General features: G+C 37.0%; 2 protein-coding genes across 9 annotated transcripts in view; both read right to left on the bottom strand.

The window, feature by feature from the left end:
• LOC129887195 (AP-5 complex subunit mu) overlaps nucleotides 1-19,926 on the bottom strand; it is a 32,695-nt gene extending 12,769 nt beyond the window's left edge. For 3 of the 8 annotated variants that reach the window (XR_008766304.1, XR_008766305.1, XM_055962185.1), the window contains exons 1-7: nucleotides 19,547-19,849; nucleotides 18,861-18,975; nucleotides 18,640-18,783; nucleotides 15,662-15,970; nucleotides 4,653-4,936; nucleotides 3,650-4,545; nucleotides 2,861-2,917 (exon numbers count right to left, since the gene is read on the bottom strand). Coding sequence is in view for 6 of the 8 variants with exons in the window: in XM_055962185.1 (XP_055818160.1) it covers nucleotides 2,861-2,917; nucleotides 3,650-4,545; nucleotides 4,653-4,936; nucleotides 15,662-15,970; nucleotides 18,640-18,783; nucleotides 18,861-18,928 (1,758 nt within the window). In the remaining 2 variants the exon portion in view is untranslated. Of the gene's footprint in view, nucleotides 1-2,860; nucleotides 2,918-3,649; nucleotides 4,546-4,652; nucleotides 4,937-15,661; nucleotides 15,971-18,639; nucleotides 18,784-18,860; nucleotides 18,976-19,534; nucleotides 19,850-19,904 lie in introns of those variants that run through there. The other 5 variants (XM_055962187.1, XM_055962191.1, XM_055962186.1 and 2 more) reach the window with 5 other exon arrangements.
• LOC129884931 (uncharacterized) lies at nucleotides 12,285-12,915 on the bottom strand. Its single transcript, XM_055959197.1, has one exon. It carries the CDS (start codon nucleotides 12,621-12,623, stop codon nucleotides 12,285-12,287), a length of 339 nt encoding a protein of 112 aa, XP_055815172.1. The 5' UTR covers nucleotides 12,624-12,915.
• Nucleotides 19,927-26,039: the final 6,113 nt, after the last annotated feature.

The following is a 26,039-nucleotide window of genomic DNA, read 5'->3' as shown; positions in this document are numbered from 1 at the left end:
TATTTTTACTGAGTTTTCCACTAATCATTTATTTTGTTTCTAACAAATTCTATTCATCCTCCTAATGTTACCCTATTATCTGGTATACATAATTTCTCATATTCAACTATTAGTCTAGGGCCATATGGTGGTAGTAGCTTTACAAAAATAAGCCTGCCATTTGTTGGTATGTATTTGATTTGGCGGTATTTCTAGTCTTGCTTCATAAAAGTATTTTTGCTACTGACATGTGTTAATTTCGAAATAACACACATCACATATCGATAACTGATTCAAATTTTTCATAGCATCCTTTTTTCATTTTATCTTGTCATTTATCTTCACTATCTAAAGCATGCCATAGAAATTCAAATCTTATTGCATTTTCTAGTGTCATTAATAAATTTTTTACCGTTCTTTTTCCTGATAATTCATCTTTTAGAAATTCGGGTAGTTCTTTATACCATAATCCGACACTTCCTCACATTGTTACAGATAAACACCATTGTGCTCTATGAACATGAACATATTTCCTTTTTTAGTAATTACTGAGATACTACGTTTTACCCATTGGGTTACCACTTCATCCTTATTTTAGGTACAGCCTAAATTAAGATATATTCCCATAGGTTTAAGCCTTCTGATTCTCTAATTATTGGTTCTCTACAAGTCTTCTGCATAAGCCTTGGATGCTATGAGACCCAACAATGTTATATCATATAAGAACTACAGATGTTAATATGGAAGTAAAAGCAGCTATTAGACAAGATTAGAAATGATCATATCCTACATAATGCACAAAATGAGAGGACCCCGAAGATGGTTAGGCCATGTCTGACCTAGAGTCCAAGTGCAATTGAAGGTGCTACGAGGAGATGAGCTAGACCTAAAATCACATATAGGAAAAGTGTCTCGAAAGACCTACAAAATCTCAGAAAATGCCTAATTAGCTGAGAATATAATGAATGCAAAAAAATCCGTAGAAGTGATATAAACTACTCCCTCCTGTCCAAAATAAATGAATTTTTGGCACTTCTTTTATGGTCCAAAATGTACGAATTTTTCCAAGTACAAAGATGTATTAGTTAATTTTTTCCAAAAATTATCTCTCTTTAGTGGGTCTTCAACTATCTCTAGTTTTAAGAAAAGTTTGGGAAATAGCAAAGGGATAATATTGACAAATCATCCTTTAATTAATGTCATTAACTTTCAGAAGGGGTGTGCAACACCCCAAAATTTCATTTATTCTGGACTAGAGGGAGTGGTATGGATTAAGACTTAGCGGTGGTTGTTACACTTGGACAAGGTCCCGTGTTTACAAGGAATCCTTTTAGTTTGGTGAGAGACTTGGCTGTCAGTGCAGAGATAAATGTGAGATTTAAACCCCTGGGTTTAGAAAACTCTTAACTTGCCTCAAAAGATAAGTTATCTAGTATAAGAACATAATGAGCCCAAATAGACCGGAACGGACAAAAAGGATGCAGAAAGCCGACCCTGATTAATTTGGGATTGAGGTCAAGTACATTGATTAACTAACTTGATTGTTTTAAAAAAAAATAGGTAAAAATTAGTAATGCTTGACATCATACACATGGCTCCAAAAAAAAAAAAAAGAGCAACAACAATTCACATGAGTACCTTTTGCCAAATGAAAACTGAAAGGGGAAAGATTTAGCAGATGATGTATCCACAAATTCTTGGTCTCATACTACTACTGGATAATCTCATCTGAGAGCTTGGGTTGTTAGAGAGAGCACACTTTTATATACTTAATTATTTCTTCGGCATGCCTTTTCACGTGCGGGCCTGATTCATTTTTCATGGGTGAAAATGCGTAAATCATTTTTGATAATGGATGAGGGTGGAACTTGAACCCATGACCTCTACCTGCTTGTACCATGTTAAAATTAATAAATTTCTCATTGACTTTTCTATGTTTAGGAAATCGTTTAATCCATGTTGGCACTGGGAGTTTCCCATTTGTCTAGTGTTTCCATGTTGATTATCAGCAATCAGCATAGGAAGAGGGAGATTTGCCTAATTTTAGATCAAGATTATGACTTGCCCCTCCAAAATCAGCCTTTCAACTAAAACCCTTCCCTCATGTGCTTAGCTCAAAATTGGTAACTCTGTCCCTTCCATTGCACTTTATAACAGTATAATCGTATGCCCTTGCAGCTTCTATCTCACTGTCAAATTATAGATATACTTCCCACCCCATACGTGTTTCCCATCGTCCATTTTATGCAGAGTGACCCCCCTATATTCCAAAAATTCTTCTTTGGTAAAGTTGTTCATCTACTTCATACCTTCTTCATAATCACTGATGTTAAAATGGATAGCTGCATCAACTCCTCAGAATTTAATTGCAGCATAGTAAAAAATGTGCCCTAGCAGCAGCATATACAGTGTCAATCCCCCCCCCTACACACACAAAAGTAAACTTGTGCGCTTCAGTGTCATCATCAACGTTCTAAGACATACTTTTCCTTGCCAATGAACCTCTTTTGAAGAGACAACACTAAACAATTGATATTTCACTTTATCGTAATTAATTTTCAATTTCACTTTATAGTCCCACCTATGTCTTGTTTTCCTTGTTTCTCCTCTCTTGTTCTTCTCTCTTAAGCCGAGGGTCTTTCGGAAACAGACGCCCTACCTTTCAAGGTGGGGGTTAGGTCTGCGTACACTCTACCTTCCCCAGACCCCACATGGTGGGACTATACTGGGCTTGTTGTTGTTGTATACTACTACTGGATAATAAACAAGGATAGCTGAGGTCGAACTAAGCACAATCACAATATTATTTCAATGAGAATGTTCCATTCTAAAAGAAAGAATCAACCTGCCGATAGATGATATAATTGGTCAGAGGACTTACAGATTTTGGATCAATAGACATTCCTGACAATGATCCTCCCATGATCTTGAAAGATACCTGCAATCACATGAGTCAAAATAAAATGTTTTTTCACCACGCAATTTAATCTAATATACAGAAATGTTCATATCCACTTCAGCTAATTGTCATATTTTTCGAAAAGAATATATCATGTTTATGAGACTGAAAATAGTACTTTTGATTAAAAAAACTTTGTAGAGTCGATTAGTACTCGTCGGACTCGCCTGACTGTCCTTGTTACTCTTTAGTTTCTTTCTTCTGCTTTTGTTGTGAATACTCTCCTCTCTAATTGTTTTCTTGTATCCTGAAGGAGAGGAATGGACGCACCTGTTTTTTTGGGGGGTTTTTTTTTTTAGTTAGGGGGGGGGGAGAGGGGATTAAGAGGAAGAGGAGGCAAGCTCTTCCTTGAAAATTCTCAACTCCCGCCCTCCTGGTGGTGATCTTGTGAATGGTTATCAAGTCTGCAAGCTATTTCGGTGTCTGCTAAATATATTATTTCTCTTCGATCATCTCTACCTAGGGCCACGTTTTCTTCTAAGCCACAATGCATTATATCTTCCTAACTTCTCCATGCGACTTTGCAGCTCTTGTTTAGTCTTAAACATTGGGCAACTTAGTATACCTAAACTCGTAGTAAATCCCAGTACTAGCACGTTGAAAGAAATCAGTAGGAAAAATAAAAGGAAATCAGGGGTTTCCGGACTGCGCATATGAAAATAATCCAAAAGAGGAAACATCACAACTAAAGTTGCTATGGGAAATACTTACTTTAGCGTAATCATATGCTTGCCAGCAAAATGGCTCCTCCAAATCAACTGCTTGAAGATCCTTATTCATTTTTTCCATTAAGAGATCTTCCACATTTGCCATATTACTTGTTGACTCTGTTTCAGCATCACTCTCTTCATCTTCCATATTCCCAGGTACTGCCCCTGAGGTAGGCAATCTTTGAGGTTGCCATGGAGCAAACTTCACAGTTCCTGGAAATGTTGCCTCAACACTCTTTCCTGAAACTCCTCGACCAGTCGTTATAATTTTCCATTCAACCAAGTGTTCAGCAACTGAAACTGTTCCAATAGAAGGTGTCCCATCAAAAGAAAGTACCCTTCTCCTAGGGAAAGGCATTGTCACAGTGCAGAAATCCATTGACAGAGGAGATCTATAACCTTCCATTAGCCGTAACTTAAACAAAAATGCACCTTCATTTTCTGAAACCATTGAAAGCTGATAAAAACCCTTAATTGGAGGTCCCATACAACAAAATGCCTGATAACGCATCAGTACAAAATTTCCTAATGGTGGTGAGAACATAAGTGATTGCTTATCATTACCATGCTCTGGAACTTGAGCACAGGGGTGGAAGGATAACAGCTCAACACGAGCAGTGTCCAAACCTATTAGTGGGAACATCACATCAGGCAACCCTTCTAATTCCGCTCGACAGTTAACTTGACCTGAAATTTTTTTGCTATCTGGAATTTCATCGCGATCATACATGGCAGCATGGACAGTCTCGTGAATTGTAAACAGAATTCTCTGCTTCCCTCTATACAGATAAGGTTTCCATGCTGGCTGCTTCTGATCTGCAGGAGGGATATCTGCTGAAGAAAATCCATTTATCTTAACTGCTGAAATGTTGGTGTAGTTAAGATCCAGAGGGGTGCCTACATTCAAGGTAGATGGGTTTTCAGCAAAGATTGAACCCTTTAGTTAATTCATACATGCATTACGAAAAATTTGAAATGAGAGATACCATAAAAAGATTACCAACCAAAAGGCATTGCACTGCTTATGAAAGAACGAATCGCATCTCTATCCAGAGACCTCAAACCAATCTTTGGAGCATCAGATGCCATTGCTCCGCTTGTTGCAGCTCCAGAAGCTGTTGATCCTGCAACTGGAGCAGCCACAGGTTTTGCTCTTGCTGAAATACCAATACTTCCAGTGAGAGAATCCAACAACCCACCCACTGATGGAGATGCACTTATGACTATTTCAGGTTCTGTCACATCGCCTGTTATGATGTCTCCTATCATGTGACCCACCATAAATGCCCTGTACTTGGAATGTATTGCAATTTTATTAATAAGTGAAGCTGGAGAGATCTAATTATGCAAGATCTAAACCAACTTACATTTAACCCAAGAAAAGCTCATCACAATTCACATTACACCAAGCTAAACCCCAGCTTCAAAGATTACTTCGAGTCACACAGGTCATTTACAAGTATATGATTTAATACAAGAGAGAAAACTGAATATGCAACTCTAATGAGTTGACAACTTCACACAAATAAATTAATCAAACTCCCACCCCACTCCCAACCCCCAAAAGGGAACTAATTCCTCCACACACAGAAAGAAATAGTAGATGACAATGACAGGCCCAAAATTTTTCTTTTTGATATGTCAATGAAAGGCTCAAAATATTTTCTTTTTTAATGAAGTAAGGTGTTCCATTGAAAAAGGTATCAAGAAGATTTACAAGAAGCATAACTACATGAAACAAAAAAAACAAAAGAGAATTGTTAGCCGCTATACAGTGTGTCACTCTAGAACAAGAATGCTAGCAATGACCAAAAGAGGTCCAGTACTAATTATTAGGGTTAACTTATCATCAAAAAAGATTAAGCAAGCATTTAGCTTTAAGTGAGTGACTTGGAGTTGAGATGCCACCAAAACAACTTTATTCCTCTCAGTCCATTGACACCAAAAAGTAAGTGCAGGAATAATCAACCAGATTATCTTTGATGGCCTATCAACTTTCCATAAACTCCAACTTACGTGTGCTTGTCTCAAATTGTGTTTCATAGTTCAGTGGCTATTTGGGCAGTGCAGGAACAAATGGTTGACAGTTTACTAATTCCTCATGCATAGATAACATCAATGACCAGCTGAGAACCTCTTGTGTTAGCCAAGCTTCATTTAGGGCAATCCAGTTGGAGCATATAAACTTAACAAGCAATTTGATCCTCCATATCAGTTTTTAAGGCCATGAATCAACGACTTGATTCTGAGTGCAGACCTGTTTATAATGTCCAAGTGATCTCAGTCAATGTTGTAACACTCCACTTCAGCTAACATTTCCATCAAACATCCTATTTCCAGGTTTGGACAAACCTTGTCAAATGTACATACCAGTTATTGTTACTCCTATTCTGAGAAATTGAAGAATGCTTGTCCAAGGCAATGTGGAATAGATTAGGATAATCAGCCATGAGTGCAGTGTTATTGAGTCATTTGTCATTCCAAAACCTCAAGTACACTCCATTACCAGGTTTGAAATGGATTTTCTGAAAACATTCATTCCCCAGCTTGTTGATATACTTCCAAGGATCAAATTCATAAGGTGTGCATTGACAATTTTAGTGCTACAGTTGTCTCTTTTCCATGTTTAGCAATGATCACTTCCTTCCAGAGACTTGGTTCTCCTATATCATCCCTCCACAGTCACTTCATTTGCAAACATTTGTTGTGGATGGCTAAATCTCTAATCCCCAAATGTCCATTGCATTTTGGCTGTGTGACTTTATCCCACTTTATCAGATGGAATTTCTAGAGCTACTACTCCTCTCCTAAAGGAAATCCCTACTGACTTTGTCCATTGCTTTAACACCTTTTTAGGAATAGGGAACAAAGACATGTAATAGGTAGGCATGTTATCAAGCACACTGCTGATAAGAGTTAGAACCTGTTTGGATTAGCTTTTGGCTTATGACTAGAAGTCAAAAGCCATAAGTTAGAAATTCTAACTTATGGATTTTGACTTATTTTTGTTATTTTGGCTTATAAATAGGTGCTTATAAGCACTTTTTTAGTTTATCCAAACATTACAAAATTGCTTAAAAGCTATTTTGGCTTTAAAGCACCTAAAATAAGCCAATCCAACCGGGCACTTAGTTTCCCCCATAAATAAGAATTGCAACTGCTAAGAAGCCAATCTCTTTCTAATTTTTCAACAACATTTCAGATTTCACAGTTTATGAATTTGGCTCCTAGTGGGAGACCTAAGTAGGTGGTAGGTAGTGTCCCAATGCTGCAACCCATGATTCCTGCCAGCACCTTAATATCGAGCACATTATTGACGGGATAGATAATACTTTTTAGCATGTTGATGTGCAGCCCTGACAGAGCTTCGAAGAGTAAAAGTGTGAGATTCAAGTATAGGATTTGCATTCTTTCTGCCTCACATAAGATCAATGTATCATCTGCATACAGTAGATGGAAAATAGCGACTGTGATCTCAGTATCTATGCCTACTCTAAATCTCTAAATCCACAGCATTTTTCTAGCCTTTTCCTGACATCTTGCTTAAACCTTTCATGGCTAATATGAACAAAAAGGGGGAGTGGGTCACTTTGTTTGATCCCTTTCTGAGGGCAGAAAAACCCAATAGCTTCTATTGATAAAAACTGAGTCTTTGACCGTAGAGATGTTGTATTGGATCCACTTTATCCATTTGTCACCAAATCCCATATTTCTCAAAATAGATATTAGGTAGAACCAATTTAGTTGATCAAAAACCTTCTCTCCAGCTTGCAAATGATACCAGGCTCTCTAGTTTTAATCCTCCAATCTAAAACCTTCTTAGTTACGAGTGTTGCATCAATAATCTGCCTTTGTATAGTGAAGGCATTCTATTGATTAGAGATCAGCTTTTCAATTACCTTCTTCAAGTCTCTACTAACAGCTTGGCCACAATTTTGTAAGCACTGCCAATAAGACTTGTTATACTCCCTAAGCTTAATAGCACTTTGTTTAGGTATCAAAGCAATGAAATATGCATTGCATGATCTCACCAAGTAGCATTGCTGGTGGAAATGGTTGAGGGCACTCATGACCTCTAGCTTGATGAACTCCATGTTTTTTTTTAGAAAAAGGGCCATGGTGAAACCATCTGGGCATGGGGCTTTATCTGGGGCATGGGATTGGATGACAGCATGCAGTTCTTCCTCCTAGAAAACTTCTTCTAGAATCTCTCTGGCTTCCTCTGAGAAACTGGCTACTTCCGTAAAATTAGTAGTGGAGCTCGACTCTTCATTCTCTATATAAAGATTCTAGTAGTAATTCAATATCTCCTCATTGATCATTCTTCATCTTCTGTGATTTCATTGTCTATTTTGAACTTGTCAATTGAGTTGAATCTCCTATGTAAGAAGTATCTTGTATTCATGTCCCCTTCTTTTATCCATAAGCATCTCAATTTTTGTCTCCATGTGGTTTCTTCACCTTTAGCAATCTCCATCAGGTCCATTTTCATAGTCGGAGATCTTTGTTTTCAGATTGGGTTGAAATTTTGTGCTCTGTTGCCTATTTTAAAGTTGAATGCTCAATTAGAGCCTTGCGTCTTTCCAGCTTGTCATAACTTCTTTTTCTAGTTGGTGACATCTTTTTCATGTTCCTCAAGTTCTAAAGGTGGAATAATAGATGGCTCCTTAAAGTTGGTCACATTGTCAGCTAGCCACCTCAACTGAGGCTTGTACCTATTAGATACCACAATCTCACTCAATGCATACCTATTAAATACAAAAAGTTGACATGCCAAAAATATTGTTTCTCGAACTCCCTTAGGTGCATGGGAAATTAGAAAATACCATTTTTTTTGTTTTATTTTTAAAACCTTTTTTCAAAAAATACCCTGAACACCACCCTATCACACTACAACACCACCACCACAAAGATCCTACACTATGGCAACGCACAAACACTATTCGTCTCCAACCCCCCCCCCCCCAATCGCCACAATCCGCCTCCCTTCCATCATGGATTATTCTTAGGCAACCATCTCCTTTACTCTCCAACCATATACACCATCCATCTTGCCCAAAACCCATCACCATCTTCTTACAAACTCAAAACTCTGGACACCATGAAACCGCAGTAGAATCTCTTCTTACCACAAACAACCCTCTTCTTCCTTGATCTACCCCACAGAAGGCCACCAATGAATCCCTCCATAAGCTACCTCGCAACCAAACAATCCGCACAATCACATAAGCTCACTAAAATTTAAAACAAACAATCGCACCAATATATTGCCCAGAAGTGGTTTTCTTTTTTCAACTCTCTTAGATTGATGAACTTGGACGACAAAAATCTAAGTTGCTCGAACTCTTCAGTTTCAGTGTAACGCCCATGTAAACTCAATGTGGGTGTGGGATCTGTACCGGATATGGTCGATCAATTTTGGGTTCTTTGACCAAAATCGACGGAGAAATTCGAGACAGATACAATGATTTCTGAAATCAAAACAAAAACAAAGGTGAAATTGAATAAAATGGAATACCTGGTATATATAAATAATTTCTATCTTAGTCATTTTCCTTCTATCTCCTTTTGGGATTCTCCCTTTGATCAGTATTTTCTCCTCAGAATACCTTATAAGTTTTCCACATAATGTCTCTCATAACTTAGACATATAACTCTATTTTTGAATATTGAATTATTTTTAACCGAATCCCCACACCCGCATCTATACCTGGATCCATACCCCCAAATCTTAAACTTAGATCACGAAGGATCCGACCTCTAGATCCACACTCATATTGGACACCTTTGTAATTTCCCTTTCCGGTAAAGATTTGCTCAAAGCCCCCATTAGTGATAGTCTCATCCTTTGTATGAGCAAATACATTAATGAAGCCTTAAAGTTTTCCTGCTATTCTCCCCCATCCCTCATTAAAAGTATTTTCTGGAACTATTATAACAGCTCTGACTGTTGATAGCTATGACTGAGATAAATCTTCCATATTTAGTGAACTTCTGAGAGCAATAAATGTAGGTTGAGACATCCTTGCATTTCCACGACGCTCTTTCCCCTGTTGTCAGAGGCTTCACGAAATCTTTTGCAATGCCATAAAAGGGCACCCTTGCTAAGTACCATTTTCCTCATTGAGAGTCTAGTGCTCTCCACCCATTCATACCACTCCCCCGTAGATGTATGCTTGTGATTTCCACCCCCAAGTCTGTCATAATTCCCTGCCCTTTAGGATGCTTGCTTGAGAGCACCGCATACCCAACAGAGGTTTCCCTCATCTATTTTGATGTTACTCAAAAATCTTATGCGCCTTTCAATAAATACAAACCACCCCTCACCAGGTCAGAGTGAAAAGAAGACTGGGAACATTTCCCAAGTTACAGAGAAAAATGCAGTCAAACAACCTCTATCGTAGTTATCTCAATTATGTGGCAGAAAACAGGCTCAAAAACTTTAGTACAGTATCTTGAAAAACAACTCTAGGATTTTAGAGGATGTCCTAAATGGAAGTTTGTGCTTTGGCTAGCTATAAAAGGAAGACTGCAGACAAGGGAAAAAATTGCCAGATGGATGAAGAAAATAGATGTGATATGTCCACTATGCAGGAATGAGGAGGAAACCATTCAACACCTATTCTTTAAGTGCCCAGTAATAAGAAGTATCTGGCAAAGACTACTTAGTTCCTTTCATACGCAGGAAGATTACAACTGACCAAGAGTATACTGTTTGCAATCCAAACTTTCAGGGCAAGAGTTTTTATACTACCTAAAAGGGTACTACAGTTTATTGAAATGATTTGCAAGAGATTCTTATGGACAGGGTCTGCAGAGGTGACTAGGAAGGCCTTGGTGGCCTGGGAGCAGGTCTGCTCACCCATGGTGACTGGAGGCTTGAATCTGATCAATGTGGAGATATGGAATAAAGCAGCTATATGCAAAATGCTGTGGGATCTTTGCCAGTCCAAATAAAAGTTGTGGGTTGTATGGGTGCATACGTACTATGTCAAAGGAGGTCATATATGGACGACCATGCCAAAGGTGGCCTCTTGGATGATTTAGAAAATTTTAAGGCAACAAAGTATATAGGGATCAATATGGCTGAGTTTAAAGGAATGGAACAATTCTCCATCAAGAGAATGTACCTGATGCTGAGAGGTACCAATCCTACAGTCTCTTGGAGGAAACTGATATGCAATAATAGAGGATGTCCTAAATGGAAGTTTGTGCTTTTGCTAGCTATAAAAGGAAGACTGCAGACAAGGGATAGAATTGCCAGATGGATGAAGGAAATAGATGTGATATGTCCACTATGCAGGAATGAGGAGGAAACCATTCAACACTTATTCTTTAAGTGGCCAGTAACAAGAAGTATCTGCCAAAGACTACTCAGTGGCAAGGTATTAACAGACTGAACCAAGGATGGGAGGAAGAAGTGCAATGGGCCCAGAGACATTGGAAAGGGAAGCGTAAAGGCACAGATGTGTACAAAATGGTACTAGCTGCTGCAGTGTACCAGACTACAAGATCCTGGCAAGTTATTATAAAACAGATTGTATGGGAGGTATTTCAAAGAGCAAGCGTGATGCCGGAGTTAGCAGGCTACATGACTAAACTGGATTGTTATCCAGTATCCAGTTTGATGACAGTTTTGGTATAGGAAGACAGGAAGTGTAGGAGCTCTGTTGAAGCATGCACTTGGTGTGGGTAAATACCAACCAATGTAGGCATGGGAGTTATAGTATCTTTTCTCTTTGTTGCTGCTCTTTTTGAATTGTAAAGTTTCACTCTGGTAATTGTTAGAATAGGAATAGGTATATACAATCCTACTTAGAATAGGAATAGGAATATGAATAGTAATAGGAATAGAAATAGTAAATAATATCCTAGTTGGTAAAGGATTGTATTGTAGTGTCTATAAATAGGGTCTTCGTGTAATAATGTAAAAACACAATTCAATAATATTTTTCTCCATATTTCTCACACGGTATCAAAGTCTCTACGATCTTGGTAGAGAATTAAAGAGTTTTCGCTGCCGGCGAGCGGCTATTACTCATATATGCCGCCTGTCTGGCCAATGATTATGTTAGCAAAAGTTTGGGTCAGCATATATCTTTTCGGTGACTATTTTTTCATATCCAATTTGCGTAGCACCGTGCATCTTTCCAGTGACTCCTTTTTCATATTTAATTTCGTAGTACCGTGCATTTTTTTCGAACTACTTTCTCATATCTATTTGTGTATCACCGTGCATTATTCCGGTGACTACTTTCTCATATCAGATTTGTGTAGCACTGTGCCATCTTTTCGGTGACTATTTTTTCATATCCTATTTGCGTAGCACCGTGCCATCTTTCCGGTGACTACTTTCTTATTTGAGTAGGGTTGTGCCATCATTCCGACCCTACCCAGATAATTTCTATTTTTCAGTAGGGTCGTGCCATCATTCCGACCCCACCCATATCATTCTCTTTCTCAGTAGGATCATGTCATCATTCTGACCGTACTCATATAATTTTATTTCTCAGATTGTGACCACTTTCAACCATCAAATCTAATAATCCAGCGCATGAACATGTTCCGGCCAGTTGTACGGTGACTTTCTTATTTAAGATCTACTCATCTATTGATTCCAAGATGATCCATATATTTTATACTAGATTTTGAGCACTTTCCGGCGACCACTGCATTGTGAGAAAAAATTCTAGATGGAGCAACCACCTAGTTTTGTTGCTCAGGGGGAGTTTGTAGCCTTGTATGTCGATTGTGTAAGTCACTCTATGGTTTGAAACAATCTTCTCAATCTTCTCCTTGGAGAGTCTGCCCTTGTCGTTGGTGATCTTGTTCTTTTGTCCAGTAGATTTAAGACAACCGAGGTATTCCTTCTTCTCCAGGTCACATAAATGCATGTGATCCAACGGGAAAACTCCTTTCTCTGGTGGAACCGGTCTCACTCCTCTATTTCCACCAAATGCTCCCCCTGCACTCATTCCAAAGAAGCTGATTGTAGTATCTTTGCAGTAGTCGCCGTGATTTGTCCGAAAATTTGATGACCACGAAGCATACAGGCTGGACTTCTAAAACCAACGAGACAAATAGAAGCAAGTTCTCTCACCTTCATAGACCTGGATCAACACACCAAGCTGATCGTCTGAGTAGGTATTGAGAAGACCTGCTCTTTCTTTGTTGGGATAGTGGTATTTCTGGGGATCAACACAATCATGACACCACCAGCAGTTTCAAGTCCAAGAAAAAGAGGTGTAACATCCAACAACAACAGGTTTGCACCTTCTCATTACCTTTACCACTCAAAATTGCAGCGTGTACAACAGCACCATAAGCAACAGCTTCATCAGGGATCATGCTCTTACAGAGCTCCTTCCCATTGAAAAAGTCTTGCAAGAGCTGCTAAACCTTGGGAATCCTGGTGGAGCCACCAACATCATGGATAGAGTTCTTGTCCATCTTGGCATCTCTAAAGCACTTCTCAATTGGTTCCATACACTTCCTGAACAGATTCATGTTAAGCTCTTCAAATCTAGCACGGGTAATGGTGGAATAGAAATCAATACCCTCATAGAGAAAATCAATCTCAATTGTGGTCTAAGAAGTGGATGAAAGGGTCCTCGTATTAATTACATTTGTAACAAGCTAGGTATATATGACTTGTATGCACTAGCTTGAGGGGCAGTGTTAAAATAGGAATAGGTATATGAATCCTACTTAGAATAGGAATAGGAATAGGAATAGGAATAGGAATAGGAATAGGAATAGAAATAGTAAATAGTATCCTAGTTGATAAAGGATTGTATTGTAGTGTCTGTAATATGGTCTCTATGTAATAATGTAAAAATACAATTCAATAATATTTTTCTCCATATTTCTCACAATAATAAAATGTTGATTACCAAAAAAAAGAACTTTAGGATTTTTTGATGGGAAATTACCATACAACTGCTTATGATCAATTTCTGCAAATTATCAACATATAATTATCATTATTCTCTTTTGATAATGTAAATAAAGTAGTATGCTATAAGGTATAGAATCTACAACATCATATGATTCTCTACCAAAAACTTTCAATCTTTTATAGACACCGGAACCTCATAGGTGCACCAAGAAGAGCTAGAAATGAGAGGCTATTCCTCAAATGTACATGGTAGTTCTCTGTTCCATCTAAAGCTCTCCTATTTCTTTACTTACACAAGACCCATATGAGTGCTAGTGGGACAATGGTTTCTAAGTTCTTTGACTCCTCTTCCTTTTGAATTTCCAGTAGGAGGCGCCTTCTTCACTGTGCTTGGTATCAGTTATCACCTATTGCATCCCAAACCATCTCAGAAACCACACCACAAGCAAACTGCCATCATCTTCATTATTATTATTAACCTTAAAAATATCCCTCCCTCCCCCGAACTTGTTGAAAAATCCTCCTTGCACACCTTGACTTTGCGGGTGCACTTTTACACATGCCATCTTGTAAGTAGATCTGAGACCCCCTTGCACTGTGTTAGACCATTGTAAAGTTGGGGGGAATTCACATGTTTGACTTATCTCAAACATAAGAGAAAAACAAGAAAATCATCAGAACTACACCCCATACAGAGTCCAACGTATGTATATCTACCCCATGGCCATGGAAGCTCCCTTTAACCTCAATCTTCAATTCACACACCACCACCCAGTGTTCGTTCTCAGAAAACTCTCCAATCAGAATCTCTCTCTCTCTTTACCCTGCACTCCTGAAAAATCTCTTTAGTGAAACTCTCTAGAGATGTGAGTGGTACTATACTACTATTTCTCTTTTCTTTTTATTAAAGTACGTATGACTTTAAAGGAGATGATCAACATCTTCTCTCAAACATCTATACATGAAGCACCAATCAACAGAAGTGATCCTCCTCTTTCGCAGATTCTCTGTTGTCTATATCACTCCCCTCACAGCTAACCATGCAAAGAAACACACCTTCCTGAGCATCCTAGGAATCCAAATAGAGCGGTGTGGAAATGTAGATTCCTCCATCCCTAGCAGTGAACAAACCGTCCCTTTTTTGTCACTATTTCCAAATGTTGGGTGAGAAGGGGAGCTTTGGAGTAACTGGTAAAGTTGTTGCCATGTGACCAGGAGGTTACGGATTCAAGCCCTGAAAACAGCCTCTAGCAGAAATGCAAGGTAAGGCTGCGTACAATAGACCCTTGTGGTCGGGCCCTTCCCTGAACCCTGCACATAGCGGGAGCTTTGGTGCACCGGACTGTCCTTTTTTCCAAATGTTGGGTGAATTTACTGGTAAATTCTGCTCATAAATTAGCTCGACCAGATTATGAAATTCCCCCAACTCTCGATCCTGAAGATTTCTCCTAAAATTTCAATTGCCAAATAACTTCCCCCACATGTGATTCACGAATTTGTTGGACTGTCAACTTATAAGTTGATTAAATCAGGCTATAAGCATTGTTTTGCTCATCTATGTGTTTGGTTAATACCAAAGTGCTTAGATTGGCTTCTCAGTTTATATAAGCACTTTGGTTTGACCAAATTTTTTAGTGCTATATTATCCCTAAATCTTTTGTAATCCCTGAAATACAATTCCTAAAAGAAAAATCTTAACTTCCTCTCCATTGATTTTCGTCATTCGTCTTTTTCATGTAAAAATACTCCTACTAAACGTACATCTTTTAAAAAATAGTTAAGGGTATTTCAGCCATATTACATAAAAAGTGCTTATCCACACATTTTTACCAAACACACCAACCGCTTATTATCAGTTTCAATACTCTTATCCAAATACGTAACTACTTATTTAAAAAATAAGTTGCAGCACTTAATACGTATGATCTAGTTTTAATCAGCTAACCCACACAAACTCTTAATAGCATTAATTCAGAGTGGAGTCGATGATTGACCAATGGCAGTGAAGAATAAGGGAAAAGATTAAACTTATATATGCTCTGGATCAACTTAAGGGGCCAAAAGACAGACATCAAATGTCAATTTCACCTATCAACTTGAAAGTTAGAAACATACCCTGTGATTGATGGAAGATTAAGCAGGAGGGGGGATAAACTTTCATCGGCTCCAACAGCATTTCCACAGTCAGATCCTTTACACATCCTTGTATATGTCTTTAGATGATCTGGTTCCACTAGAGGCAGTACAAGGATACAGTAGTGCCCCTTTATGTGCAAAACAAGTGGCCACAAAACACGATTCTTTTCCTCTTCATTTTTAGTGCACAAACTTATTATGTGACGCGTAATCGGATCATCAACCCAGGAATCTGAACCTTCAACTGACTGGTTTATCCTAATGCCAAATCCACGAGCAGATCCCTCCCTATAGAAATGGTTAAAACAGGGTAATTCATGAGAAGTACAATTTGGCTACAAAGTAAAGGCATGAAACTGAAGAAAGATAAAGAGAACAATGGAAGCTAAATCAACAATGAATAAGATAACGAGATTTTACATAATAAAGACAGATAGTGAGTAAGTGCATGCCATTTCACTCTTCATGACAACTTCATCAATAGTCATAGCTAATCACACTAAATTCTACCATGAAAACAAATACATACTCATAATTCACACGCTCATATGTACTTTCCATACTCAGTTATAACTCATTAGTATATTCTCGAAATCTCTCTTAAGCTTGTCTCTAATTTTTTTTAAAAACAAATTTAATGTCCTTTTCCCAAGTCATCACCACATACCAACCACTGTAATACCCCAAATTCCACAATGAAAACACATACATACTATTAATTCATACACTCATATGTACTTTCCATACCTAGTTCTCTTTTAAGCCCGTCTCTCTTTGTTCTTAAACAAATTTTATGTGTTCTTTAAAATCTTTTTAATAGTCATAAAGAATGTGAAAATTGTGAATGATATAGAATAGGAGTAGATTCATAATCCAATTCAATGAGAGAGTATAGTATTTCCATGTAAGATAATAATGTTATAGTATAAGGGATGAACTTGTCCTTATAAGTTTGTTACATAAAATTGCACGTTTATTACATAAAATTAGAAAAGATGGAGAGGTTTATAAAGGAATATGATTCTAAAATGTTGAATGTCATACATGAACAACAACAAAAAAAAAAACATAAGTTAGTTTTGTTATCCAAGAGAGTCATGTATTATAAGGGATTGGGAAAAGGCTAAAATATGTCACTGAACTTACCAAAATGGCTCGCATATGCCAATAGTAAAAGGGGTGAGAGGGGAAGGGGTTGATAAATAATGAAGGGTTTAGATAATGCCACATTGCGAAATCAGGTAATAGTACAGTTGTGTTAGGGTAATGGCATATATGGCCCACAATGGTAATGTCAATGACATGTTATCTGGTAGCATAGATAGGTCTTTTCATTAAGCTCAATGACATATTTGAGTTTTTTCCCTTCTTTAATAGCCAAGAAAGTTGCAAATTTGACAAAATTTGAAGGGATATGTACCATGAAAGGGAAAAACACCAGAGTGGATCCATGCAAAAAAAAAAAAGAGATAATAGAAACAAATTGAATTTAAATTATCCAGGTGATTTCAAGATGTTTCCAATTCTCAACTTGCAAGTGTCACTTCCTTGTCAAACTAACCTTTTGAACATGAACCTATCCCCACTGATTGCAATACAAGAATAATAGATAGGGACTGAGAGTTGGGAAAGAGTCTCCCTTTAGTCATTTATCTCCGTGTAGTACTGATCAGTGATTGGATATTGGATACCAGAAAGAATTGAACTGAAGTTTAACAAATAAAAATGATGATTTTTTTCAAAATTTTGCTACTATGCCACTTTTTTAACTGAATTACAAAACCCAGGTGATTCACTAGGCGAATATTGCATCCAGCTTTCAGTTATGAAACCAAAATTTCATAATGCAAGGCTCGAGAGTAAAATCAAGAAAATTGAAGCTCCACTTTTCCATTTAGTCTATTTCTTTAGACTAGATTATTACCCCCTCACCTCATCTCTAAGATTATTAATGAACCCACAATTCTTTATTCTTAAATGACCTATATCATCCACACATAATAAGCATTCAGTAGATTATCCAAACCAAATGAGTTAACTAGCTTAAAACGAAAGGAGCTAACTGCTAAGCACACTAAACTCGAAGATTTGGAAGTGAAGATAATTTTTTTTCTTTTGAGAAAGGTTACACCTAGTTTTGTGACTAAAATACATCAAATTTCTCAATTAACCAAAAAAAAAAGACACTACTCTTTTCTATAAATGTGGTCTTTGAGCTAATATAGTACACCTAAACTAATCCACCGGATACATGTTATTCTCGCACTAAAACAGGTACAAGGTAACTCTAACTCGTCGGGGTGGCCTAGTGTTTTGGGCTTGAAATTTTCATGTTGGAGGTCTCATGTTAGAAACCCTTTGCTAGCGAAAGCAAGGGATTTGCCTTCTTGGTCAAGCTCGTCATACCGGACTTGTCTAGTGCAGGTTACCTCTCCTGTGTGATTTGCGAGCTATTGCATAGGAGTGGGGGGTTTACCCTATGCACACCCAAAGGGTAGTGGCTGCAGATTTCCCTTGTCATCAAAAAGGTACAAGGTAACTCTACTCATCCAAACTCCAAAACTTAGACAGATAGAAAGAATCGCCTAGTATCTGCTAAGATCTAAATATTGGTTCCCAGAGTTGTCACTCCAATTTTTCAACCGCTAAATCACTCCCTTAGGGACATAAGGATAGTACTTTTATGTTCTCTTCAAGTACACATACTAAAACAGATACAGTTGAAATTCTATGCCGTGACGGAGTAATCATGTTACTTTGAAGGTAATTGCATGTAACTTTATTTAATAACAACCACTGATAACCTAAAATAGATGGTATCTTGTATGACAGGTTAAATTACACTAATGATGTAAAAAACCACTACCACTGTCATTGTATATCACTTAAACTCAAACATATCATCCCAAGCTTCAAACTTTATTCAGAAAAGGATTTTAAAAAGAAAAATAAAAAACCTTTTCTTGCGGTCAACGAAAGCAGCAGCAATATCTGAATCAGTAGGAAGAGAAGGCACCACATTATATTTCAAATCATCCTCCATAAAACTCTCATCTCTCTCACATGCCGCCCGCCACCGCTTCTCCACCACCGGAAATCTCCTGCAATTTTATCCCACCATCACATGATTAAAATTAAGAAAACACGCACTCGCGCACACAGAGGGAGAGGTGAATACCGGGAGAAAACAACGGTGTCTTGATTGGTGAGGATCCAGAGAGCTCTGATACTACACGAACTCGGCATTTCCCACACCGGAGATGAACTCTACGGTGGTTTCCTGCAGAGACGAACTATACGATACATGACACCACTGATGAAAGTATGCTAATACGTATGGCTAATACTTAATGAAATGCAACAAAAACTACCAACTTGAGCCAACAACTATCAACGACTAACATCAGACCTTAAACTTGAGAAAGACGAGTTCGAATTTTGTCTAAATGCTAAAACCAACTAGTAGACGAGCATATAAGTATGCAAGTAAAGAAAACTTGAAGCACTGGAGAGTAAAATAAACATGACAAGAGCTCAAGCTAAATGAAATAATGGACAAAATTAATTAGCAAAGTAATTTCACCTTCCTTCCACACAACACCCCTACCCCTAAACCGTCGGAAACAACCGCAAACTAGTTTCTATTCACCAACCCATTTCAAGATTTTATTTTTATGACCACTAGATGCTGCCAAATCAAAGGTCAAACAACCCAAATTAGAACAATGCAAGAGATCAGGTCCAGAAAAGTAACCAAAGTCACAATACTCTAATCAAATACCCAGAAAAGGAATAAAGCAAAGATACATAAGCAATGCATACGAAAGCTTGCAGATCAAAACAAAAACATACATTGCTTCTTACCCCCCAAAAAATATGCAGATTTCAGAAAATCAACAGCATGCACCTTCCTAGGATGCAACCCTCCACAATACACAAAACCCAGAAACTAAAACCGATAAGAATGCCAAAAGAGAATATATTTTTTAATGTAAAATGGGTATTAAAGGAATGTGAAGAAGTAATCAAAAGCGAAATCAAGAAAAGGCAAAGAACCCGTGAAAGAGGAGCAAAACATGAGATACAATCAATTTGGATGAACAAAAAAAATAGATTTCGTCATGTTAGTGCTTTTTTTTTTTTTTTGTATTTTTTTATTTTTTTTTGTTGGAACTGTAATGGAATCTCCAACCGAAGCAATGAATGAGAAAGAAGGGCTTACGTATTCTCGAAAAGTGACTTTGCAATTCAACTTTGGGATTTTCGAGGTATATAAGTCTTATTCATATAAATTTAAAGGTTAAATCCATCGGTGGCTCTTAAAGTTGGTAACAATTTTCACTAGACATCTAAACCAAGAGATATTCATTTTAGACACCTAATGTAAGGGTCTGATGTGTCATTTTGACACTTTTTAAATAATCCGAAGTTGGAGTGTAGAGCGTGTATTACACTTTCCTCCACATAGATTAGTTGACCAATTAAATTCCGCCAACACTACCATCTTTACACGTCATAACTTTAAGATCAAATGCCCAAAACTTGATCTTCTGTCCTTTGTCTCTTCAGTTCAAAGGAAACCTTCTTCCTTCTTCACCGATCAAACCTAGCTAAGTGTATGAAAGTTCAATCTTCCTCGACTTTCATTCAGTGCCCAAAACTTGATCTTCAACACACTGTGTCCATTGTCTCTTCAGTTCAAACAAAACCCTCTTCCTTCTTCACCGATCAAAACCTAGTAAGTGTATGAAAGTTCAATGTGTCTTGATTTTCATTCAATTCTTAGTTAGTACTAACTGTTATGTTTGTTTATATTGCCAATTTTCAGGTTTAAAGGTTGAAATCAAGTGTTGAAGATTACAATTTTGTTGGGCGTTTTGACATTTCTATCATCTGCTTCTTGAAGTGACATTAGTTTGTGTTTGCATGTTTCATGCTTGAAGAAGAAGGTGTATATTCTGGTTGTGTCACTGTCTGTTAGCATTTTGTAACTAGTTTTTTTTTGGAAATTGCATTGATAAAGTAAGGGGCTTTTGGGGTATTTCCTTTTTGAGATATGGACGACTATATATTGACATGTTTTCATTATGGGGGTCATGTTATCGCAGACCCTAACCCTACTTACAGAGGAGAAGTAGATGTATTTGTCGTTGCCATTGATAAAGATCATTTTAGCCTTGTCGAGATTCTTTCATACACTGAAGACCTTGGGTACTCAAATGTGAAGGGTTTTTACTATCAAAATGAAATTAACAATGAATTTGTCCAAGTTACTTCTGATATTCAGTTGTTAGACTATATGAAAGACTTAATAGATGGTGATGACTTTCATGTTTATGTGGTTCATGAAATTGATGAGTTAGAGGAATTGTCAACTCCAGCTGGTCTTTTGACATGGCCAGACTCTGTTGATGTTGGAAATGTGGAGAATGAGGCTGTTTCAGATGTGAATGAGACTGAGGATGTTTCAGATGTGAATGAGTCAGATCTGCCTAGTAGTGACTCGGATATAAATGTCATTCCTGATGAAGATGGTTCAGATGTTGATGAAGAATTGAGATCCTTTAGATCTGAAAGGAGGAACAAAAGAAATCCTAATCCTAAGAGAAAAAAGAAAGTACCTGAAGAAATACCAGTAGGTGAAGCTGGTATTGATAGAGGCTTTGAAGATATTGGAAGAAATAAGAAAGATAGATATGTTGGCAGATTAGGAGAAGATGAAGAGTATATTGATAGTTCAGACTATGATAGTGATAATAGCACAGATATGGTAGATGTAGAAGTTGTTAGGGGTGTTGATCAACCAGGAAGAAGGAAAAGTAAAAATGTCAGGTATGATACTGAATGTGAAGTCTCTATTTTTGAACTTGGAATGATTTTTGAAAATGCTAAACAATTTAGAAAGGCTTTGGCAAATTATGCAGTAGAAAATAATTATCAGATTAAGTTAAGGCCTAATGAAATTTATAGAGTGAGGGCTAAATGTAAATTAAAAGAAAAATGCAAATGGTTGTGTTATGGTGCAACTGATAGAGATTCTGGTAAATTTTTGATCAAGAACTACCATCATATACATAAGTGTTCTCCATCAAATAAGAACAAAATGTGTACAAGTAAATTCCTAGCAAACAAATTCAGGGATGAAATAACTAAACAATCATCCATAAAGATTTGGGAAATACAAGAATTGTGCAGGGAGAAGTTAGGATTGTATGTGGGTAGGACCATCTGTTACAAGGCAAAGCTAATGATTTTTAGAGAATCCATGGGTGACTGGAATATGGAATTTGCAAGATTATGTGATTATGCTGAGATTATAAAACAGACCAATCCTGGTAGTTCTATTTTTTTAAGAATGGATGGAGAAATTACACCAGGAAAAAATTTGTTTTTATACTTCTATGTGTGCTTGGATGCATTGAAAAGGGGTGGAAGGAAAGATGTAGAAGAATAATAGGATTTGATGGATGTTTCTTAAATGGTGCTTACAAGAGTGAACTTCTAGTAGCAGTTGGCAAGAATGGAAACAATCAGATGTTTCCTATAGCCTGGGCAGTTGTAGATAAGGAAACTAAGCATAGTTGGAGTTTCTTTATCAATTACTTGAAAGAGGACCTGTAGTTGGGTACTGGACAGGGCCTTACTGTGATGGCAGATATGCAAAAGGTGATTACATATTACATTTGCTAAAGCTATTAGATTATCTATTAAGTATTGAATTGCATTTTGTTTTCTTTGCAGGGTTTTCATGCAGCAATTGCTGAACTGCTATCAAATGCTGAAGTTAGAATGTGTGCTAGACACATTTGGTCTAATTGGAATCAAACCTAGAAAGGAGAGGAAAGGAGAAAACAATTCTGGAGATGTTCAAAGTCAAGTTTTGAAGTGAAGTTCAAGGATGAGCTTCATAAAATGAGCAAACTTGGTAAGGATATTTGTGCTGACCTATTGCATTATCCAAAGGTGTCATGGGTTAGGGCATTTTTTCAAGAGCATTCCAAATGTGATTTAGTTGAAAATAACATATGTGAGACCTTTAACTCATGGATCATATCATGTAGACACAAATCTATAATAACCATGTTGGAGGAAATTAGGAGAAAGATAATGACAAGAACTGTGGACATGATTAAGTTTGCCAACACCTGGAAATCTGATATTGCACCTATGGCTAGACTTGTCTTAGAGGAGAATAAGGACAAGTCTAGGACATGCAAGGTGCTTTGGAATGCTGATGTTGGGTTTGAGATTGGAGAAGGAGAGTACAGGCATACAATTAACTTGGCTGATAGAGTTTGTAGTTGTAGAACTTGGCAACTGAGAGGCATTCCATGCCAACATGCTATTGCTGCTTTGTGCCACATAGAACAGGAGCCTGAACCTCTTGTGGAGCATTGGTATAAGAATGATTCCTTCTTAAAGGCTTATAGTCATTTCATCCAACCAATTCCAAATATGAAGATGTGGCCTGAAACTAACAATCCAAGGATTGAACCTCCTGAACCTAAACCAATGCCTGGCAGACCTGCAAAAAGTAGAAGAAAGGGCAAAGATGAACCAAGAAAGAAGTATGGAAAAATGTCCAAACAAGGGGTGAAACAGACTTGTTCCATGTGTAAACAACAAGGTCTTAACAAGAGATATTGCAAGGTAACATAATTTATACTTGCTTGTGTCTTTTTTAATCACTTGTTGAATTTTTAATGAACATATATTTTGTGGTTAAATATTCAGATTGCTGGTCAAAGTTCAGAAGCAGCTATCTATAATTCACAATTTACTGGTCAAAGCTCACAAGGAAGTTGCCAACCTGAACCAAAAAACTTCAGTCAACCTGAACAAAAAAAGACTCTGCAAGCTGAACCAACAACATTCAGCCAACCTGCATCAACTACATCAAGCAAGCATGCTTCTTCAACAACAGTTTGTGCTGATACAAGTAGAGTTAAGAGGGTGAATGATACAAGCTCAAGCCAACCACTATCATATGTGGATAAAAGTATTCCTTTTACAAGAGGTATAACAAGTCAACTACCTCGGAAGAGAAAAGAGACTGTTGGACAAAAGAGAAGAGTTGCAACAACTGGAGAAGACTCTGCAAGAGGGGGGACAAAGAAGCCATCATATGGTGGATCAAGTAATATTGAATTTGGCATATTCACAAGTGCAAGTGGGATCCAAATACTCAATGTATGTTGTTTTCTCCTTTGGTTACATACTAATCTTTAGTAGTGCAGCTTACTTACTAATTTTGGTTTCTCTTTTTCTGTAAAAACAGCCAGGGACTTCAAGTCAAAGGATTCTGCCAACAGGTTCAAATTTTAAGGATGCAAGTTCAACGGGCATAGACCTTTGTTTTAAGCCTAGAGGCTTGAGATGGAAAAATAGAGATGCTGTCACTACCAACCAGTTGCAGCAAATGGCAAACAAAAATAAGAAGTAACAGCAGCTTGAAGTTTTGAATACTAATTGCGGATTGCTTAACAGCTTAACATAAAGTGTAACGTCTTTTGAGGATTGTAACCTTGTTAAACCAGTCCACTGATTGTGGTATTTAGCATAATGCTAACTTTGAATTCATTATGAATTATGTTTTTGTAGTTACATTGTGATATTGTTAAATGTTTTTGATATTAAATTTATGAAGTCTCTATTTTTGTTGTTGGTATTAACCAGTCCACTGTTTTTGAGTTACATTGTGAAGGGATTTTGAACTTTTAACAAGTGAAATATGTATTCACTTCAACAAGATGTGAATTGTGAATTGTATACAACAATAACATCAAAATACATACAAATGTGGCTTAGCTAGAAATTTACAGCAACAACGACAACATGAAGATTATTTCATCACAGCAACAACAACATCAGACCCTTACATTAACTTTACATCAACTTTACAGCAACAACAACATCAAAATAATACTGCACCACTACCTATCCAAAACATAAGCAACTTTACAGCAAAAACACAACACATTTTAACAATTAGGCCTCAATCTCCATATTCCAATCGCTACCAACCAGTAGCGATCACACCAATAATAAATATATTTCTTGCTCGATTTATTTTTTCATCAAAAGCCTTGACTTTCTTCAACAAACCCCAAATCACCTTATTTGCTTGAGGAGGGTGTCGATCTTCATACCAATAAAAAAATCACAACCACCCATTTTCTACAAAATCAATCAGAAAAAAATTAGAAGCCCACAATTAACAGAAAATACTTATTCCTCTTTTGTTGTACTTATAGAAAATAAATGGAGCTTTAAGATTCACATTAAATAAAAGTTATAATATATGAGTAAAATTATTAACATAAAGAATTACTTTACCTTTGAAAGTTTACAAGTAAAAAATCTACGATCTGGATTTAGTTTGAGTCCAAAAAGTCTTTAATAGTGTTTCATTACCACATTTACAATATCGACATTCATCCAAAGAGGCCATGAAAGAGTTGGAGAAGCTCGACATGGAAGTGTAGGAGAAGAGTGACATGAAAGAGAGAAAAACAAAGAAGAAGAGAAAACTGATTTTTGCCTTTTTCTTTTTCCAAATCAGATACAAGAGAAAACTGATTTTTGCCTTTTTCTTTTTCCAAATCAGAGAAACAATCTAAGAAATTAGGGCATGAAAGAGAGAAAAACAAAGAAGAAGAGAGAACTGATTAGGGCAAAAATGAAGAAGAAGAGGCATACATATATAGATAAGAGAGATATGACCGTTATAGGCCTTGTTTGGTGCCACATCAGATGAAAAAATAGATTTTACGCGCCTCAGGTAAGTGCAAAACACGCGAGGGGCTAGCTGTTTAAAAAGTGTCAAAATGACACATTAGACCCTTACATTAGATGTCTAAAATAAATATATCTTGGTTTAGATGTCTAAGTGAAAATTGGAGCCAACTTTAAGGGGCCACTGATGGATTTGGCCAAATTTAAATTAATTACTTCACTTTGAGTATCAAACACCATTTGGAAAATATATATATATATAAATAAGATATTCTTGTTTTCCATATGCTGTCATTAGGGCCGTTCACAGTTTTGGTTAAAACCAAAATCAAATCAAAAATTTAACCAAACTGAATAAAAAAATCGACATTTAGTTTGGTTTGGTTTTAAATTTGAATAACCGATAATATTTGATTTGGTTATGATTATAGAAAAAAATAACCGAATAAATAACCGAACCAAATCGATAATTATACACATAAAATTTATAATTATTTATATGTATAATATTAGCTTTTCATAAGTAATTAAATATATTTTATAATATGTCTAACAGCCCAAATCCAACAATCCAAGCCCAACTCTCAAGCCCAATTTGAAAAATATGATCCATTGCTCAAAT

The sequence above is a fragment of the Solanum dulcamara genome, chromosome 4 (genome assembly GCF_947179165.1).
Source record: "Solanum dulcamara chromosome 4, daSolDulc1.2, whole genome shotgun sequence".
NCBI lineage: Eukaryota > Viridiplantae > Streptophyta > Magnoliopsida > Solanales > Solanaceae > Solanum > Solanum dulcamara.
The sequence above is the reverse complement of the archived record's forward strand: the minus strand, read 5'-3'. Positions and strand labels throughout refer to the sequence as shown.

Coding starts and splice junctions, on each gene's coding strand:
- LOC129884931 (XM_055959197.1), bottom strand. CDS start 12,623: ATGAGTGCAGGGGGAGCATTTGGTGGAAATAGAGGAGTGAGACCGGTT.